We start from the raw sequence: 21,141 nt of genomic DNA, 5'->3' as shown, positions 1-21,141 counted from the left end.
TGTAATTTTAACAGTCCAAAAAAAAAAAAAGTGTTGTACAGTTAGGTTGGCTTATGATTCAAAATATAGAATTTAGTGTGAGTTAAACATATTCACACAAACTTGTGCCGTTGATGATGACAAAAGTTTAAAGAGAAAATCAATATTAATACAAAAATAGGCATCATTTCCAGAAGAGAAAACTTCAGAACACTATCAACAGGCTAGCTTTGCATGTATTCCCTATAAAAATGTGTGTTTTATCTGAATTAAATAGCCATTGATATCTAATTCAGCGATGTATGTGTGTGTGTGTGTGTGTGTGTGTGTGTGTGAGAGAGAGAGAGAGAGGATATATACACTTCTCTTTTTAAGTGATAATACTTGGGGGGAGGCAATGACTTTTTAAAATAAATTAGACACACAATAACAAAGCTTTATTGTTGAAATTGTTTTCATGGAAGTGTAACAAATCACTCAATTCAAAAATATCTTTATCCTTGAAATTGACCTTATCCTAGTCATGGATTGTTGGCATTTAATATTCAAGACTCCTAATTCTTCTTGAAAGGCTGTTGCAGGAGAATTGCTTGTAGAATGTTTAATGATTTAGTCAGCCTCACAGTCCATCATATCTGGGAACCAAAGAAAAGAGACACAGACAAGCTGATTCTTTCACATTAATGAAAACATTACCTGGTTATGAATTAATTTTAAGCAATGATCATAGAAAATTAAAAATAATAACATAAGTATCTACTTTTTAAAAGGGTTTTTGCTATTTATATCCTTCATCTATATTTGAAAGATCTGTATTTTAAGTGCTTTAAGGTAGGATGCTTTAGCCTTCACTGTTTCCATTAGATTCACTCAGCATGTTAAAACCTTAGCATTCGTTCAGTCTCTCTGGTGACTTTCAGTGACATTATTTCAGGAAACTGCTATTTACAAACCCAGAATATTGCTGTGAAATAAAAGAATAATGATGGCATAAAGCTTGTAGGTTATTTTTCTCATATACATTTAATGAACAGAACAATAAAAATATAAGCTGCATCAATACGTTAATGTGTTTGAAAAAATTTAGACAGACAACTGGTTATGTTTAACAAGAAAAAAAAAATGGCTTCATTCAATGAGTAGATTATAAGCTAAATTCTTTCTCATTTCTCCCCATTGTTTGTTTTTGTGATTAAATATGCAGAAAGTAGAATTTGCTTTCTGGTACGGGTAATACAGGGTGGGGCAAAAGTAGGTTTATAGTTGTTCGTATGGGAAATAATACAATAATTAATAAATAATAATATAAGAATAAACTCTGTTTTGCATACTCACAACTGTAAGCCTATTTTGCCCCTCCTGTATAAGCCAGATGATTGAGAAATGAAGGCCAACCATATTCCCTTATTTCTAAGTACAAATTTGTGCCTGGGAGATACCTTTGAAAGTTCTGGGGGTTACATGTAAACCAGCTCTTTGTAACAGTGTCTATCAAAGTTACAGCCACATGGAGACAGACCTGTCTTTTATTTATTTATTTATTTATTTATTTATTTATTTATTTATTTATTTATGTTACAGATGTTTCTCCTTTTTCCCCCATTGACACCCTCCTCCCCCTCCCTCCCCGCCCCGTCCCCAGCTTTGTTGTCCATGTCCATTGGCTCTGCGTACATGCATATAAATTCTGTGCTTTATTCCCCCCGCCCACCTCCTTCTCTGGGGATTGTCGGTCTGTACCCTACTTCCACGGGAGATAGACCTGTCTTAATATGGGTGCAAGAACATTTTGGCTTCCAGGTGGCAGTAAACTATTTGACATCTTCATTAAGATGTCTAACAGGTGCCACAGACGTAACCAGTCCCAAACTCATCTAATTCTGCTCCTCTCTTGGCTTTTCCTGCCTCATTGTTCAGGCTAAACAGGTCTATTCCTTGACAGCTCTTTCTCTAACAGCCCACATCCGGTGTGTCAGAGCACCCCGTCCGCTCTGCCTTTAAGATGCATTCAGACCCCAACTTATCATCACCACCCCAGTCCAGGTCACCCCATCTCTTGCCTGGATTGTTGTAGCAGCTGCTGACAGGTGCCTGTTTTCACTCTGCTCTCTGCTGTCTCAACACAGCACCCAGGGTGATCCGTTTTAATATGTAGATTCCCTACTTGAAATCCTCCCAAGATCTACGTGCCTCTCGGTAAAATGAAAAGTCTATATTGTGACCTACAAGGTTCTGTTGGACCGGATTTATAGGTTACTCTGCTCCTCCTTGTTTATTCCTCTCCCTGGCATTCTCCTTGCTATTCCTCCAACACACCAGACGCACGTGTGCTCCAGGGCTTTTGCATTGACTAGTTTCTCTGCAGAGAGTATTTTCCCAGAAATCCACAGGGCCTGCTCTCTCATCCCCTTCCGACCTTCACTTACACCCCATCTTCTTAGCCAGGCCTTCACTGGCCTCTTCGCTGAAAGTTGCAATCACCCCCAAAGTTCTTAATTCTTTTTTTCCAGCTTTCTTTGCCTCTGTAGTATTTATCACCATCTAAGCTATGATCTATGTTTCTTATTTACTTTTTATTGTCTGTCTTCTCAACTAGACTATAAGTTCCCTGAGGACAGAGGGTTTTTTGTTTTTCGATACCCTGTGTGCTTAGAAGAATACCTGACACATAGTAGGTAATAAATATGTGTTGAATAAATGAACAAATGTACCCATGAAACTATGTAATAGTACTTTATGCCATATGTTTTAAAAACATACTACCATGCCGTGAATACAAGTCTTGCTTTTTATATTTAACAATATGGTTTGGAAGCTTTTCCATGTTCGTGTGTTTCTCAGTCTTAATTGTTGGAATTTCTTAGTAAGTCTTACATGGACATAGCTCATGCATGAAGGGACTTTAAAATTATTTCTAATTTTAATAAGTACAATGTAACATGCATATTCTACACCCGCTGCCTTGGGCATATGCGGGTGTATATCTTTAGGGTCGTGTGACAGATTTGTGTTTTTACCCTTGGTAAGCTGAAACGATGTTCCCTGGAATTCCCTTTTCTACGTGGCTTCTGCATAGTGTGGGCTCTAAGAGGCGTTGCTGTGCGATTTGGAAGGTGGACGCCAGTGGGAGCCGTATGCTTTTTACACGTGGAGAGTTGGTGTTGGCACCAGGCGTGGTCGCCGCTCCTGCAGCCTTTCAACAGGCCCGCAGTCCATGGGCAGAGGCTGGGCCGCGGTGAGGCCAGCGCCAGCCAGGTCTCCTGCTGCAGCTGCCTCTACTGCTGTGAAAGGGACACGTTTAGCTACCTGATGACAAGAGCCAGCTTCTCTTGTAGGACACTTCAGTCATTCAATGGACAAGTTTGGTGGTGGTGAGAAACGAACATCGATTCCCACCCTTCCTCATGGCACCAGGCTCAGACTCCCAGGTTCAAGTTCATTTTACAGCCCCCCCCCGCCCCTGCCATTACTTCTATTTTCCCTTCCTGACCACCTATCCTGCAGATTTCAGGCTCCGGCAACAGACAACAGGAACAACAGCTACACACAGACTGTGCAGCCAGCTCCCCCAACTGCATTAGTTCAAACCCTAAATGTATGTAATTATTTCCTATGTAAAACACTCTCTCTCTCTCTCAATATATATATGTATACACACACACACATATATGCACACACATACACATATATATTCATATGTATATATTCATATATATATTCTATATATATGAATTCCTAGTGGTTCTGCTTCTCTGATGAAATGCTGACTGATGCAGGTAGATAACAAGCATCAAATTTGCCATAGGATTTGTACATTTTTTCATTTTAGTAGATTAAAAGTTTGATCTCCGCTCTATGAAATGTTGGAAGCATTTCCCCCCAGGGAGCTGTAAATTGTGAATTGGTTTCATGTGTTTGCACCTTCATGCCACTAAGCACCCGCAGGCTGTGTGTTGGGGCGGGGAGGGTACCCGCGGAAGAGACTGGGGAAGGGACACGAGTAATACGGGTACAAATGATGTCTAGTCCTCATCTGCACAGCTGGCCTCGGTTAACAGCACCACTGTGAATCAATTTACATTTTCAATATTCCTTTTGTAATGCCAGAAATCAAAAACATAATTTCAACAAAACACAAGCCTTTTTGTTGACTGTCACCGAAGGTTTTCTGTCCATGAACAAAAGCAATTTTTCCTCAGTGTATGCGTTCTTTCTCGTGGCAGATGTGGGACAGATGTTTTTACTGTGGACCCATGGGGACTTTCAGGGAAAACACCCTCCTAATTATTCAAAGCAGCCAAAAACTGTGTTTTATAACTTAGTGATGGAATTTGGAAAATGTCTCACAGCTTAAAACACTCCTATTAAGATGCCATACTAGTTTTCGTCCTTTGATCACACTACATCCTCGAGTAAGTTCCTGAGACCTCTCTCTTTAGAGAGACCTGGCAGGATGCTTACCTCATCTCTTGCTTCTTTGTTATTACTCACTGAAATGGGCTCTGGAAGATGAAGGCCTCATTAGATGCCCTAATTTCCTCTAACATAAAGAGTCCCTAGCAAGCAGTAATCCCTAAAGATCCCTAAAGTAATCCCTAATCGGAGGAGTCTCCCTCTGTCCATGTGCGGCTGGAGGGGTGTGCTCACCACGCTGTGCTGCGTGGGCTGCCCAGCCTTACCTCGGCCAGACCAAGGTTCACAACAGACAAGTCACTGCGACTGTCCCACAGAGCCCCAGAGGATGGGCCCACCTGTGGCTTTAACCAAATTGACATTGATTGCTGGCATTAGGTTCGGCAACTAGGAAAAGCCCTTCTTGTGTGTTTTGTATTTTGTTCTGCAAAATTTAGAGGAGTTTTTTCAGTAAAGGAGGGGTTAATGTTACCTCTTTCTTGAAAGCTGAACCCCCCTCAGCGAAGAACTGGGCCTCTGTGGGTCTCTGGGGAGTTCTGCCTGCTGGCAGCCAAGCGCCTGGGCGCGGGGGAGAGCAGGAGGTTAACCTGCTCTGCAGTGAGACACTCACTGAGCAGCCTTGTTTGTATTCCGAAGGTGCCTGTTGTGGACTCTCGGCCACTCCCCGGGGAACTTCAGAGCATGCTGTCACCTGCTCGGGGAGGATTAGGATGCGTTCAAGCTTTGGAGCAGGTGTACTGATAATGTGTAAAGTCTGAACAGATTTGCAGAAGGCCTGCCCTCCTCAGGTCCCTACTTATTAGTTCTTAGACAGATTTTTTCACTTTTTGTATATATATTTTTCTTTTTTAAAACACCATGAAAGCTCACTGCAATTGAAAAATATCTTTATTTTCAGAGCACTTTTGGTCTGGGGTTTTGTGTCTTGTCCTTCCCTTCACATAACTTTTCTGTGAGCACATTCATCATGGTCTTTCCTGGTTGACTCTAGAACATTCTCTGCTTTTGTAGACCCTGAGATGCAGTTTTCCTATTCTTGAGCTGAAAATAAGTCCCTTCCCAGGCCTGGCTCAGATGTTGTTTCCTCTCCCTTTTAGGTCCCAGAGGGTTCCCACCGAGGGAGGTGCATGTAGGCTTCTGGGAGGAGTTACATTGTAAGGCATGGTGTGCAGTTTTCCTATGTAACTCTGGGTCCAGAGTAGGCCCTTGGCACAGCAGTGACCTCAGGTGCCCACCTGACATCAACCAGCCCACTCTCACTCAGCTCCTGCCTCTGCCAGCCAGCGCCCCAGCACAGGCATGCTGGGAGGAGTCCGCTCCTGTCTTCCCCGCCCCACGGCCTACCGATGTCCAACAGGGGGCGCTGTGGACCTCATTTCATGGAGTCCTGGGGAAGAGGGGGATCTCAGCCACTCTGCTTCCAGACCTCGCTCCTCATTTACTTGTTCTATAAGGTCAGACAAATTATTTCATCTCTCTGTGCCTCAGTTTCTTCATCTGTGAAATGGGGGATAAAAACAGCTTGTTTACCACATAGTATTGGTAGTATTTATTGAATCAATATGTGTCTGCTTTCTTGAATACTACTATTTCTGACATGTTCAAGACACTGCAGGTATTACTAGGGTATTTCTTTTCTTTTAAAAGGACAATTCTAGATGATTGACTTTTTTTTAATTGAGAGAATGTCCAGGCTTTTAACGTTCTCTTTCCCTTCTCCCTTTACTTCTCCTTTAAAGTCCTCTCTGTGACTGCACTGGGAGGGGAAGCACACCATGTGTCATGTTGCATCCCCGTGTTTGTAACATGACATGCATGGCTTTCTTCATGTAACCATGGTAACAACGCAGAAGTGGGAGTAGCTGCTTGCCTGGACTAGAAGCTCCTGTGACAGGTGGATGGACCTACAGTCTGTTTCTTGACAAATTTAACCTTAACATCTATAAATACTGTGGTTAATACCAGATAACAGTGCTGATAGAGTGGAAGTAACCCCTGAGAAGGAGGCTTTGGGGGCGGGACTGGGTGGGGCAGGGGCCTGCAATTGTCTTGTTTTACACATTTTAGCACGATTTGACTGGTAGCTATTTTTTCTTTCGTTATTTATTATTATCAAAAACATGACTATACTTCCATTTATTGACCCCCCCTCCCCCCAGTTTTATGTATTATCTCATGGTTTTCTGTTACTGGGAGGTGAGGATTTAGACCTTCCACAGACCTCCTTTGATCTCTCCCGTATATTTTGGTTAGCTCAATGCTGTATTTAGACAGGGTCCTGACTGTAAACATTGTTCATTGGAGAGCCATGTGGTCCATTTTCGTTTATCATCCAATGTAGGGTAATCTTGGAGTTCATAGCAACTACTTTGGTTTACTTTTCTATGTATCAATCATTTATTCATGCCTCTTGATATCTTCAAACACAATGGGTGAGCCACCAGGTTTGGCTTTGTCAAGGATATCTTTCCTCTAGCCCTCCATCTTCCTGCTCTAGCCCGGTAGTTATCCTGGGTCTTCCCGCAACCATCAGGAGACAGGGGCTGTGATTCCCTGGTTACATTCCTTATTCCTCAAACCCAGTGTCTCCCTTCCCTTGATCAGGTGGAGGGCAGCAGTGACCACACATGCACCGGGGTCTAAGTTTCCTCCCTGCCTCCTTTGGCTGTGAAATCTGAGCAAGTTTCACCATCTCCTGAGAAAGGGGAAGAATGGGGATGCAGTTTTTGGGGGCTTTTCCTCATGTGCATTTCCATGCTCACTCACACCCACAGCCATCTTCAAGGCAGTTCTAATTATGCTCGTTTTATCAATCAGGAAACTGAGGTGGAAAGAGGCTTTAAAAATCTGCCCAAGCTCACATTATGATGTAGAACTGAGAAAGGAGTAATTGGTTATATAATTTATTATTAATTGATTTCAATTTCACAGAAATGCATTTCAGAGAATTAATCTGAGACTTATTATAATTTTTTCTTTTCTTCATTTAATCTTTTTCCTCTTTCTAGTTTTGCCTAACAAATTAATTCATCACTGTTTTTGAATGATAATCCTAGATTAAAATGCTATTTTCTGTAATTAGAATATCGGCTTAATTATTACAAGATAATAATCAACGGAGACATTTTACAGATACAGGAAATTGAGTTTGACTATACTATACCATATAAGTGTTAGTCTGGATACTTAAGATCTTTTTCATGGGCATAACACAAAAAGCATTTAGTATTTTTAACTGCTAACAGAGTAATTACAGACATATCTTAGAAATACTGACTACAGTTCTCATTAGAGAAACAATTTTTCACTCCCAGTTCTTTATAGAATTATTTGTCTGTTGAACTTAAAGTTGAGGCAATGACTTAGATGACCTTCAGTTGTCTCCTTTAGTCCTAACATGTTAAAAATCACTTCATACTAAAATGGGGGACTGTACAAAAATGATAGACCAGTGTCCGATGAGTCCATAACTGTTATGGACTGAATGTTTGTGTCCCCTCAAATTCCCTGTGTTGAAGCCCAGCCTTCCAACGTGATGGGATTTGGAGGTGGGAATCTTTGGGAGATAATTAGGTGTAGATGAGGCCCTAAGGGTGGAGCCCCTGATGAGATTAGCATCCTTGCAGGAAAAGGAGGTGAGACCACAGCTCTCTTTCTACCACGTGAGACCCTGAGAGAAAGCAGCTGTCCACAGGCCAGGGAAAGGACTCTCACTAGGACCAGAGTTGGCTGGAACATCGATCTTAGACTTTCTAGCCTCCAGAACCATGAGGAATAGATTTTTGTCCTTTAAATCACCTAGTCTATGGTATTTTGTGATAGCAGCCTGAACATACTATTGCAGTAATTCATTTATTAGAATTTGGAATACTTTCAGAACTTGGATATTATAATATTGACAAGAAACACTTTATATTTAAAAGGAGCATTTCTATTCTAGTCTAAGATGCTGTATAATTTGGAGGCTGTATAATTTTTTTTTTTTTAATCAGAGCCGTGCGGTTGGAAACACTGGGGTCCAAGTTCCACCTTTGGCTGTGGAAATCTGAGCAAGTTTCTCCGCCTGTAACATGGTGTTAATGATCTGCCCCTTGCAGGGCATTGTGAGCGTCAAGAAGCAGATGTCCATCAGGTGCCTAGCATCATGCCTTGTATGTAATAAGTACTCAACATAGAGTAGCTTTGTTGTTATCAATGACTCTCTCTCTCTCTCTCTCTCTCTCTCTCTCCCCCCCCCCCTCTCCCTCCTCCTCTGTCTCTCTGTCTCTCTCCCCCTGAGTTGGTAAATAAAGGCCCAAATCAAAAGTGGTTTCTGGACTAAGATGTCCATGTTACTTGGGATCAGGTCAGGAGACAAAACTCACAGTGTTTTGAACAGGAGACATTTAATATAAAGAATAGTGAACTGACGTAACAGAATTAGACTGAGAGTCAAAGGAAATTGTAAAGAATAAGGGGCAGCAGACATAGCAGCAGCCACGATGCCTAGAGTGAGATTCAGTATTCAAGGAAGGGCCCTTGCCTCACCCAGGCTAGGATCCAGCCTTCTTGGAGGGAACTGGGGTAGCTTGCTAAATGGCAGAAAAGTCACTGTGGTGTGGCCCTGATAGAACTTGACAGAAATCTTTCCTCTGGGTTGGTAGGGAAGATTTTCCACAGAAAGGCCTCAGAACTTTCTAGGTACTGCTGGTTACTAGACGTTGACGAAACTGGAAACTGGGGAAGCCACCCCCTGCAGGAGTCTTGTCCTGTGTGTGGACTTCTGTGTGTGGCTTGGACCACAAACTTCTAGGTCACCTGCTTGGGATGAAGATCAATTTGCCGGCTTGCTAGATGACTAGCCTTGCAGGGTCCTGGGCGTCGATATACATGAGGCTGGGTACAGAGACCTGGGCTGGGACACCAGCCTGCCATGTCTGGGGCTCCTGGCTATGACACTAATGCTTGAATTCCGAGTGGGAAAGAGTGTGTTAGAGGAAGGTGCATCCTTCTGGATCTCAGCACAGGAGAAACTGCCAAGGCTCATTCTCGCACCTCCTGACAAAGTATAACATCTTGCTGGATGGCACAGGAGAAATATTCACAGAGCCCAATTCTATCATCACAGAGCATGTGAAAGGGTGAATTGCAGCTGAGGTGCAATACATCAATAACCAGTGTCATGTCACAATAAAAAACATGCATGCAAAGAAATTGTCAAATCAGGACAACTTGACAGTGTGCCTGGCACTGTGTGCCTTAGAGAATCAAACATGTTAATCCCAATTAGGGTGATAAATGTGACGTGGACCATACTAGTTATAAGACATCCAAAAAATTAATTTTAAATCTGGTCCTCAAAGAACTTAAAGTATGGCTGAAGAAGTAAGAATACAGGAAACAATTAGAAACAAACAATAAGATGCTGTCAAGTGTTTAGAGGCAGACATTACTTTCTGCCAAAAAACTATAGAGGTGACAGATTTTTTTCACTGTTGCTTTTATGTTCTTATGTCTCCCTGATTCTCCACAGACACACTTAAACTGTTTTCTATTTAAGTATTTATTACATTCAATAATAAAATATATTTTCTACAAGCTTTAAAAATACAAATAAGCATTACTTTAAAATCATGTAAGATATTCCATATGCACACTGATTCTTAGTTTCTCAAAACCTGAAGATCATTACTTTGTAGACTAGCAAGAACTTTTTATTTTGGTTAAATAAAAGTTCTTGCCCCATCACAGTGACTTCTTATTTGTTGCTGATTTCCCACTTGTTTTTCTTGCTATTGCCTCTTTTAAGAAATGTATTGGTAGTGAAAACAACAACAACAAGAACAACAACCCATGTCGAAATTCTGTAGAGCTGGTTTGAATCTCAGCTCTGTCACTTATTAGCTTTGTGGGCTTGACTAACTCATTTGTTCTGTTTTAGTCTTTTTTATTAATTAGAATAATTTAAAAACTGTAAATCATAGGAAAGACAGTTAAGAAGTTCCAAGATATATAAGGAGTTATTATTTGAACAAATAACTGTGTTACATTACTTCTGATCTTAAGCACAGGTTGAGTTTTTTATGGAAAGTTGGGAGAAGTTGGTGAAGGATCACAAAACCACTTTGAAAAATCATGGAGACTTCAATGGATGATCAAACAAACTTTCATCCATTCATCCAAGGGAATATTGCTTAGCAACAAAAAGGAGTGAACTCTTGGTACCTGCAATAACCTGGATGAATTCCAGAAAATTATGCTGAAGGAGAAAAGCCAATCCCCAAAGTTTCATGATATATGCTTTCAATCATATAACTTTCTTGAAATAACACTATAGAAATGGAAAAAAAAATAGGGGTTGCCAGAAATTAAGGTGGGGTAGGAGGGCTTATGGGTGAGAGGGAAGTGTGTATGACTGTAAAAGGGTAGTGTGCAGGATCTTTGGGGGATGGAAATCTTCTGTATCGTGTTTGCACCTGTCAGTATTCTGGTTGTGGTATTGGTCTATAATTTTGCAAGATGTTACCATTGGGTAAAACTATGTAAATGATATAAGTATCTCTTGAATATTTCTTATAACTGCATGTACATCCATAATCATTTCAAGATACAAAGTTTAATTTAGAATACTATGATACAATATGAGAAAAATAGCATTTTGAAATGCTTGGAAATTAGAAGATAAAATAACAATTGTATATTATACACATGTTTGCATATGTAGTATACATATTGCAATGTACATAATTGTGTGCATATGAATAAACTTAAAATATCAACTATTTCTACATTTACAAAAAAACATTTGTGAGCCCATAGTACACATACACCACACACATACAGAGGAGGTGTTTGATGTTTGAAGATTCAACATTCACACTTCCCACAAGGGCTGAATTAGTCCAGGGCATGTAGGAATTCATATTTTTGCCAATTCATGGAATGTATTTGCACTTTGCTATTCTGGTTGTTAGCAAGTTGTTTGCTATCCAGGGAGCAACCACAACATGATTTTATGGTTTGTTGTCATCCTATATCCTTTATAACACCCTCTGTGATATAAAATTATATTCTTTCTGAAAAATAGCCATTAAATAAAAGAAAGATTCTAATAAAATATAATTTTTTAGTATTAGGATATGCAGGGGGGAAATGAAGTGCTAGTAAAGGAGCAAGTCACATGTTTGTTTTTAAAATTTAAGGGATTCACCCTGGCTGGTTTGGCTCAGCGAGTGGAATGTCAGCCTGTGGACCAAAGAGTCATGAGTTCGATTCCGGTCAAGGGCACATACCCCGGTTGCGGTTCCTTCCCGGCCCTAGTTGGGGTCATGTGGGAGGCAACTAATCGACGTGTCTCTCTCACATCAATGTTTCTCTTGCTCTCTCCCTCCTGCTCTATCTGAAGATAAATGAAAAAATATCCTCGGGTGAGGATTAAAAAAATATATATATATATAATTTAAGGCATTCAAAATGTAAAGGTATTGACATATATCCCCTGAGAATGTCAATGTTTCAGAAATACACATAAAATGTGTATTAACATGTTATTGAAGAAATTTAAGTAGAATGTGAAATAATTTTAATAGCAGAACATGCATGTTATACAAGGATTTCCAGTAATGAAAAATAGAAATTTGTAAGGATTTTTATAACCAAGGATAAACTAATGATGCCAAAATTATATCAACAAAGAGCCAATAATACTTAAAATGTTTAATCATGGAAACGTATTATCTAAAAGAGTATTTCTGCATACATTTTTCCCTTTTTCTCACTCCTTTGTGTAGCTTTTTATTTTAAGTGTTATAATTTCTAGCACCAACCAAAGATTTCTCTTTCAGTTGGTTATGACCATCACCGTTTTAAAAACGTCTTTGCTAGACGAAGCCCTCTGTTCCGAATGAACAGTGTTCTAACTCCGTGATGGGTCGGAGGAGGCTGTGCAATGTATCAGCAAATAACGCTACAAAAATGCTCAGGATGCTTTTCTGTCCTTCGGGTCCAGACATATACAGCTCGCTTCACACAATCACACAAATCATAAAGGGAAAATACTACACTTTATTATATTTTCTATAGCTTTTCGGTATCATCTTCCTCTTCAAACATCCATAGCTTCCAGTCCCAGTAACTTTGGCTATTGCAATATGAATGTACCAGTTGGAAAATATATTTTCGAAATGATTTTTGTTTCTTGCATGAATGTTTTGCACAATTTTTATTTCAAATTTAGTCTACTTTTATTACCGCACATGGAAACTTACAGTTTAATAATTGTGTTTCACATGCATGTTTAATAGCTTTCTGGGGTGCTGATGTAAGTTCTAAAACGTTTGTGGGCCTTTGAACACATGGGCCCACATATCAACCATGTAAACTCTGGCAGAACTTTATTTACTCTAATGATCCAAGGGCATGTGACGTTGGGAAAAGCATGAGCATGGTTTCTGGAACTTTCTAGTTCCCTTGGAAATAATTAAATGGTGATCTGCTTAGAATGGCAGCGTAAATTGCCTTGACTACAGTGTCTCTAAGTGATAATTTTCCTTTTTCTCAAAAATATGTTTAACTAACTTCATTTTTAGGTAGGGAAGCAATGCGGTTTTTGAGGAGAGTCAGAGAGAAAAGGGGAAGAGTAACTATGCAGCCTACAGCCTTTACTTTGCATTCTTTTTTAAGGTTCAGAGGCTGTTAGAATGGTGATATGTGCGTGCACCTATCTCATACATTTCATTTAGTAGAGAGAAAAAAATAACTCTATTTGGAGATTTTTGTTTTTGTTTTGTAAACAAGTTTAGGCTCTATTCAGTGTTCTGCTATGCAGTCAAACATGGGGAATCTTGTTAGTTACAAAGCAGACAGTTACAGTCTACTGGTTTCAATGTTATACTTTCTTTTTGTTTTTGTTTTGTTTTTTATGAATCTCACTTTCTTAATAATGGTGCAACTGTCTTTTTGGCTAGATAGCTTTTTGTTGTGAGAGTTTGTCTTGTACACTGTAGGATGCTTCTTCTTTTTCTTTTCTTTCTTTCTTTTTTTTGTTTTTTGTTTTGTTAATCTTCATCCAAGGATATCTTTCCATTGATTTTTTTAGAGAAAGGAAGGGGGGGGGAGACCTATGTGAGAGAGACATATCAACTTGTCTCCCCCACATGACCCCCTTCCAAATGTGGCCAAGATTGACCCTCAACCCAGGCATGTGCCTCCAAAGGGCAATCAATATGAGACCTCTGGGGCACAGGCCAGTGCTCCAACCACTGAGCCACACTGGCCAGGGTTGTGGGATGCTTCTTAACCGCATGCCTAATCTCTGCTCACTAGATGACAACAGCCCACCGCCTCCATGGGTTATGACAACCACAAATGTCTCCAATCATTGCCAACATTTCCAAAGAAGAAAAACTCACTTCCAGCTGAGAAGCACAATTTTAAAGATATTAAATTATATGTACATAAGTCTTAACAAAGCTTAATATTAAATATAGCGTATCTTCTGCCCAGAGAAGATGAGGACCTTAAAATACTATGTCTGAACTCCTTCCTTATAGATTCATTTTCCATTCTGATAAAGCACTTCCTTTGAAATTATGCTTTCTGTAAGTATCAAGTCTTTTACTCGGTATATGTATCTAAAATTTGTTAATTTTGTCCTTACTTTTAAGTGATAGTTGAGGTTGGGTTAGAAAGATGATACTACTTTTTCTTAGCAAATAGGAGATATTACTCCATTTGAGTTTGACATGTATCATTTCTCTTAGGAAGTCAGTTGACAACCTGGTAATCATTAGTTGAAAGTGACCTGTCTTTTCTAAGTTGGTTCTATTCTTTCATTATCTTTGATGTTCTGTGGTTTCCTTATGATATGTTCTTCTATATGTAGATTTGCCTTTAATATGTCTTACTCAGGATTTGACAAGTGTTTTTATTTTTTTTATTTTATTAATTTTTAGAGTGAGAAGAACAGAGAGGGAGAGAAAGATAGAAACATTGATGAGAGAGAACTCATCAACTGGTCACCTCCAGCATGCCCCCTGACTGGGAATCTGGCACATAGCCTGAGCATGTGCCCTGACCGGGAATCGAACCAACGACCTCTCGGTGCATGGGTCAACGCTCAACCACTGAGCCACACCATCTAGGTTAACAAGCATTTTTAATCTGAGTATTCATGCTTTCTTCAAATCTAGAAAATTCTTCAACATCATCTCTTCATATATCACTTTTCCTTTATTTTCTGGAATCTCTCCCAGAATTGTCAAAGAAATAAGTTGAAATATCTTATTCATTCTTTGTATCTCAACTCTCACATTTCTATCCCTTATCCATGTTCTCTTTAGTACTGCCCAACGTAACTGCTTAAACATTTGAGTTCTTAATGTTAATGAAATACATTATTATTTCCCATTATGTTTCTTCTTGAATTTTGGTTACATTAGTTTTATCTCTGAATATTTAAAAACTGTTTTATAGTATCTATTTTAGATTTGTTTTAAGGAATTGATAGGATGTGAATTTTTCTATTTTTGAAACTGCTCACTCTGGTTTTGGCAATTTATTTCCTCTGTGTATGCTGAAATGTGTTACAAATGAGCTCATTGTCAGTGGGAGTTACTTTACTGTAGGAGGCTGAGTGACCTAAGTTGTGAGGGTGTCTTTATAGTTTTTAGATACATAAATGTCTTAGCTCTGAGCTTCCCTCTGTGCATTGGATACATGTGTAAATTCAGACATCACACCCACAAGCTTGTGCTTTTTATTTTCATCAGATTACAATTATTCTTCCAGTGACCCATGGAGATTAGATTCTCTCTGCCATATCCCAAGGACTATGGGTAGATTCTCTGATCCTTTTGGACTGGATAAGACAACTCATGTAGATTCTCTTATTTAAATGGGAGCTCAGTTCCATTGCCCAGACATCAGGCCCATGGCCACCACAAGCATCTTGGTGGAGTTCTTAAAAATCCAGCCATTTAATACGGGTGTATTAAACCCATATGCTTGGAGGGACATTTGTTTAGTTCTCACTCACTGTAAGTTTCCTCTTATTTTCTGGCACCAGAAATTTCTCATTTGTATTTTTAAGCTTGGCCTTGAATTTCAAGTTTATTGGTTATATTATATCAATATAATGTTAATATATAATTTTTGTGTTGAAAGTTTCTAACATAAAATGAATTTTCTGTATTGACTAAAACTCATTTGATTTTCTTTTTTTGTCAGTTTTTACATTTTATGTTATATTTTATTTTCTTTTTAATAATTTATTGGGTTCATACTAGTTAACACAATTTTATTGGGTCCAGGTGCACAATTCTACAACAGGTCATCTGTACACTGTATTGTGTGTTCACCATCCCAAGTCAAGACTCTTCATTGCCATTCATCCCCCATACCCTCCTCCTCTGCCCCTCCCCCTCCCCCTCTTGCAATCACCACACTGTTGTTGCTGTCCATAAGTTTTTTCTCTTTTGCTCAATCCTTCCACCCCTCTGTCCAGTGACCCCTGACATCTTTCAGTCTGCTGTCTATGAGTCTGTCTCTATTTTGCTTGCTAGTTCATTAGTTTCTACATATGAGTACAATCATATGGTACTTGTTTTCTCCGACTGGCCTATTTCCCTTAGAATAATGCTCTCTGAGTCTATTCATGCTGTTGCAAATGGTAAGATTTCCTTCTTTTTTACGGCCAAGTAGTGTTCCATCGTGTAAATGTACCACTGCTTTTTTATCCACTCATCTGCTGATAGACACTTGGGCTGCTTCCCAATCTTGGCTATTGTAAATCACACTGCTATCAACATAGAGATACATATATTCTTCTAAATTATTGTTTTGGGTTCCTTTGGATATATTCCCAGAAGTGGTCATAAGGGAGTTTCATTTTTAAATTTTTGAGGTAGCTCTATACTGCTTTCCACAGTGGCTGCATCAGTCTGCATTCCCACCAACAGTGCACGAGGGTTCCCTTTTCTCCACTTCCTTGAAAACACTTGTTGTTTGCTGATTTATTGATAATACCCATTGTGATAGGTGTGAGGTGATATCTCACTGTGGTTTAAATTTGCATTTCTATGATGACTAGTGATGTTGAGCATTTTTTCATACGTCTATTGGCCATCTGTATGTACTCTTTTGAGAGATGTAAATTCAGGTTCTTTGCCCATTTCTTAGTTGGATTATTTAATTTTGTGGTGTTGAGTTTTATAAGTTCTTTCTAAATTTTGGATATTAACCCTTTATTATATATATTGGTGAATATATTCTCCCATTCAGTGGATTGTCTTTTCATTCTGTTGATGGTTTCCTGTGCTGGGCAAAAACCTTCAGGGCCAGTTTGGCCCAGTGATTAGAGCATTGGCCCACAGACCAAAGAGTTGTGGATTCGATTCCGGTCAAGGGCACGTATCTCGGTTGGGGTTTGTCCCTGGCCCTGGTCCCAGTCGTGTGGGAGGCAACCAATCGATATGTCTCTCTCACATCAATATTTCTCTCTCTCTCTCCCCCCTCCTACTCTGTCTGAAAATAAAGAAATAAAATGGAAAAATATCCTCAGGTGAGGATTACAAATTAATTAATTAATTAATTATTTATTTTTTTAAAAAGAAAAACTTTTTAGTTTGATGTAGTCCCATTTATTTATTTTTTCTTTTGTTTCCCTTGCCTGAGGGGATATATTAGAAAAAATATTGCTATAAGAAATGTCTGAGATTTTACTGCCTATGTTTTCTTCTAGGAGTTTTATGGTTTGTAGTCTAATATTTAAGTCTTTAATTTGTTTTGACTTTATTCTTGTGTATGGTGTAAGAAGGTGGTCATTTTATTTTTTTTTGGCATGTATCTGTCCAATATTCCCAACACCATTTATTGAATATACTGTCTTTACCCCATTGTATGTTTTTCACTTCTTTATCAAATGTTAATTGACTATAAAGATATGGGTTTATTTCTGGGCTCTTTTTTCTGTTTCATTTATCTATATGTTTGTTTGTATGCCAGTACCATGCTGTTTTGATTACTATAGCCTTGTAGTATTATTTGGTATCTGGTAGCATGTCCTTCAACTTTTTCTTTTGTCTCAAGAATGCTGTGGCTATTCGGGGTCTTTTGTGGTTTCATACAAATATTTGGAATATTTGTTCTTGTTCTGTGACATATGCCATTGGTATCTTGATAGGAATTGTGTTGAATCTATAGATTGCTTTGGATAGTATGGGCATTTTAATGATGTTAATTCTTCCTATCCATGAACACAGTAATAAGTCCACTTATTTGTATCTTCTTCAATTTCTTTCTTCAATGTGTTATAATTTTCTGAGTACAGGTTTTTTACCTCCTTGGTTAAATTTATGCCTGGGTATTTTATTCTTTTTGAAGCAATTGTGAATGGAATTGTTTTCTTAGTTTCTCTTTCTTATAGTTCATTATTGGTATATAAAAATGTGACTGATTTCTGGATATTTACTACGTATTCTGCTAATTTACTGAATTCATTTATCAGTTCTAGTAGTTTTTTGGTGAAATCTTTAGGATTCTCTATGTACTGTATTATGTCATTTGCAAATAATGACAGTTTTATTTCTTCCTTTCCAATTTGGATGCTCTTTATTTCTTCTTCTTGTCTAATTGCTGTGGCTAGAACTTTCAGTAGTATGTTGAATAAGAGTGTTAAAAGTGGACATTCCTGTCTTATTCCTGATCTTAAGGGAAACACCTGTAGTTTTGGCCCACTGAATTAATTTGATTTTCTAACACATCATTTTTTCCTATTACTGATTTTGTTTCTATATCTTTATTTTTTAAATCATTATTTTATCTGGTTCTATTTAGGTCGTAATTTCTCCTTATAAGCTTTCTACTTCTGTTTCACACAGATTGTTCCTTTTTACATCCTACTATGAAACATATTTTAAAATGCTCTCTGTTAGTTTATATAGTAAATATTCTTCAGGTGTCTTCACTTCATTTTTGCTTTAGGATAAAGTTTGTTTCCCCATCATCTGCAGTAAACATTGTCATAAATTCTGCTCTGGGGTCTTTTCTCTGGTTGACCCTCTAGAGAGCTACCCTTCATCCTCCTTCACCCTGGGTGTTTTCACAGTATGCCCTGTGAGCCAATACGTATGTCTGCAGCAACAGGCTAGAGAATCTTCTGGCTTCCAGTTGGATTCAGCCAATGGGAGCACCTGCAAGAGGAGAATGCCAATGGAATATTTCTTTTCCTACCTTCATTTATTCCAGGTTTTTGAGGCTTGGCACAGCACCTGTGAGGAACCCTTTCTATACAGCCATCCTCTCTATATTCCAAGAACTGTTCTCTGACCTTGTCCCTTCATACTTGAGGGAGAAATGGCTCCCAATAGTTCCTAACCCTGGGGATCTGCATCCTCCTCCTCCGGTTCCTCTATATCCTGCCCACACCTTGGAAAAAGAATATTTTTATTAAATTATTTTCCTTTATTTAGTTTTTGTTTCTTTTTTGTTTTTCTTTCTCTCTCCCTTTTTTTTGTTTGTTTTGTTTTTCTGAATCCTGATTAGTGAAAATTTCACTTTGGTTTTAGATTTTACTATTTTTTTCCCTCGTTCTTTATTGGAAGGCGATCTATCTAGATAGCCAAAGGGTTTGAGAAGATTCCTTAGTCATAACCTTAAAATGGATTAGTCTATTCTGTTTTTTATATTTATAGCTTGAATGTATTACTTTCATATTGTATGACTTTGTTAATATCAAATAGAAATCTCTCCTATAACATTGCCTCTCTCTCCAATATACTTCTCTGCTGAACTCAATGCCAGTTGTGACAGACATAGTTAGCTAGCCAACTTATTTTTTTGTATAGAAAAGAAATATAAAGCCATTTTCTGGCATATATACAATAAAAAATTATTATTTGAAGAGGTACTTCATCTGACTGAGGTTAAAACAAAGAGAAAGACTTAATATGGAAAAAGTTAAACTAGAAAAAGACTTACAGATGCCTTCTTCTTCAACTGGAGCCAAGTAGCTCTTATCAGACCAGCCCTCCAGAGATTAATAAAAACTATCAACAGGTTTTTATTTTTTCGCAAATAGGCTATTTTATTTGTCACCATTAAGTGTCCGAATTTTAAACAGATTTTTGGACTGGAAGCTCATTCAACTTTAGCACCTGTTTTATCTCCAGTAGCTTTTCTAGAACTGCTACCTTCACCAGGAAGCTCTATGGCTTTTCCCAGTTCAAACTTGGGCTTGTTTAGCATTTTGACTTTTCTAACAAAGACATCATGGAGCGGGCAAATAGATTGGCACGCCTTTTCTATGTCTTATCTAATGTGATCTGGAATAAATTTATTGACCACTTTTTTGTTTGTTAATTTGTTGGCACCTCTCAGATTATGATTTCCATCATCTTCTTCTGGATTTAGCAGACCTGTTGTGGATGCTAAGCATAAGAGATCTTCTGAATCCGATTGTTGCATTTTTTTAGTAAAACCAACAAAGAATAGACAAAGCAAATAAACTTTATTAGTGTCGACATCAACATGAACTTCAGTCATGGTCTGCCACTTTTTTAAACATGGAGCACATTCTATCACAGATAAGATCCATGCCATGGAAATTAGTCAGGCAGTTTTTGTGTCCTGAACAGCCTTAGTAATTAGCTGGAATTTTCTAAATGCAAGTTCATCATTCTGCAGATCCACCAGGCTCACTTCAAACACATGACCCTTGAGATCATCAGATGTGATTTAGGTTCCTTGAGTTCTCATGACAAGTGTTTTTCCAATATCTATTATATTGACCATAACTGGTACTTTCACATTATACCAATCTTTCTTAGAAAATGGACCAACCACTTTCTTCTGGGCCCCCTCTTTGCTGTCTTTTATAAGGTACGTATTCTTGTTGACCACCATGGTATGGTTCAAAGAGCCAAAAGGCAAAAACTATTAACTCTTGTGAAAACATAAATAAAACAACTACATGATGGCACCAGAGAATAAAAAAAGAGCAGGCAGAAATAATTAAAGGGAAGATGGCACTTGGAAAAAGAGAAAGGAACTTGATGAGTTTCCTGTTTTTAAAAATTTTAGCCTGAGGGCAGACCCCAGTCTGCCCTACTAGAGACAGTTAAAACTGATAGAAAATTCACAATTTTATTTAGTTGAAAAACTAAAAGACAGAGTTCAGTGGGCAACTGCAACCATGAGGACATGAGGAGAAAAATACCAGAAAATCAGAAAGCTAGAGAGCTAGAAAGCCCCAGCTTAGGTATATAACAGCCCAACTAATGCTGAAAGAGGTCAACTGAGCTTTGCAATGCTGCACATAGCAAGGAGACAGAGTATTGTACTTTGTGTTTAACCAAACTAACTGCTTGTCAAGGGGGATACAAGACTTGTAGGTATTTGCTTACTGAACTTGTCATCAGAGTAGTTTGTCTGTGTAGAGAGTTTCTTTTCCTTTAGTTCTTTTTCTTTTATTGTCTCTTCCTCCTGCCCTTCAGTTCCTGCCAGTTTCTTCAGATGTTTTCTTCAATCTCCATTCATCTTTCTACAATCCAGACTGAATCTTTTATTCCTTTTCCTTCCTGTCATTCAGCCATTACTAGCAAGGAACAAGAACACTGAAAATAACTCAACAACAAAAAAGGTGAGCTCTGTTCAAAGCATAGAAAATTAAGACAGGAAAAGGAGGTAGCCTTTATGGAGACAACTGGGCCTAGTGTCAGAAAGTCATCAGATATAGAAAAATGAAAATATTTCTCTTTCTAAGACTACATGATC

General features: G+C 38.5%; 1 protein-coding gene and 1 long non-coding RNA gene across 2 annotated transcripts in view; both read right to left on the bottom strand.

The window, feature by feature from the left end:
• Window positions 1–450: 450 nt before the first annotated feature.
• Window positions 451–21,141, bottom strand: part of LOC118617398 — a 163,760-nt gene continuing 143,069 nt past the window's right edge. Inside the window, exon 4 of the long non-coding RNA XR_004956825.1 lies at window positions 451–614. This is a non-coding gene — a long non-coding RNA (uncharacterized LOC118617398). The remainder of the gene's footprint in view (window positions 615–21,141) is intronic.
• LOC118617397 (40S ribosomal protein S3a-like) lies at window positions 20,104–20,271 on the bottom strand. The gene has a single exon (XM_036243314.1). The coding sequence runs from the start codon at window positions 20,269–20,271 to the stop codon at window positions 20,104–20,106; it is 168 nt and encodes a 55-aa protein (XP_036099207.1).

The sequence above is a fragment of the Molossus molossus genome, unplaced genomic scaffold, assembly GCF_014108415.1.
Source record: "Molossus molossus isolate mMolMol1 unplaced genomic scaffold, mMolMol1.p scaffold_m16_p_5, whole genome shotgun sequence".
Classification (NCBI taxonomy): Eukaryota; Metazoa; Chordata; class Mammalia; order Chiroptera; family Molossidae; genus Molossus; species Molossus molossus.
Note: the sequence above shows the minus strand (reverse complement) of the source record. Positions and strands in the feature narration are given on the sequence as shown.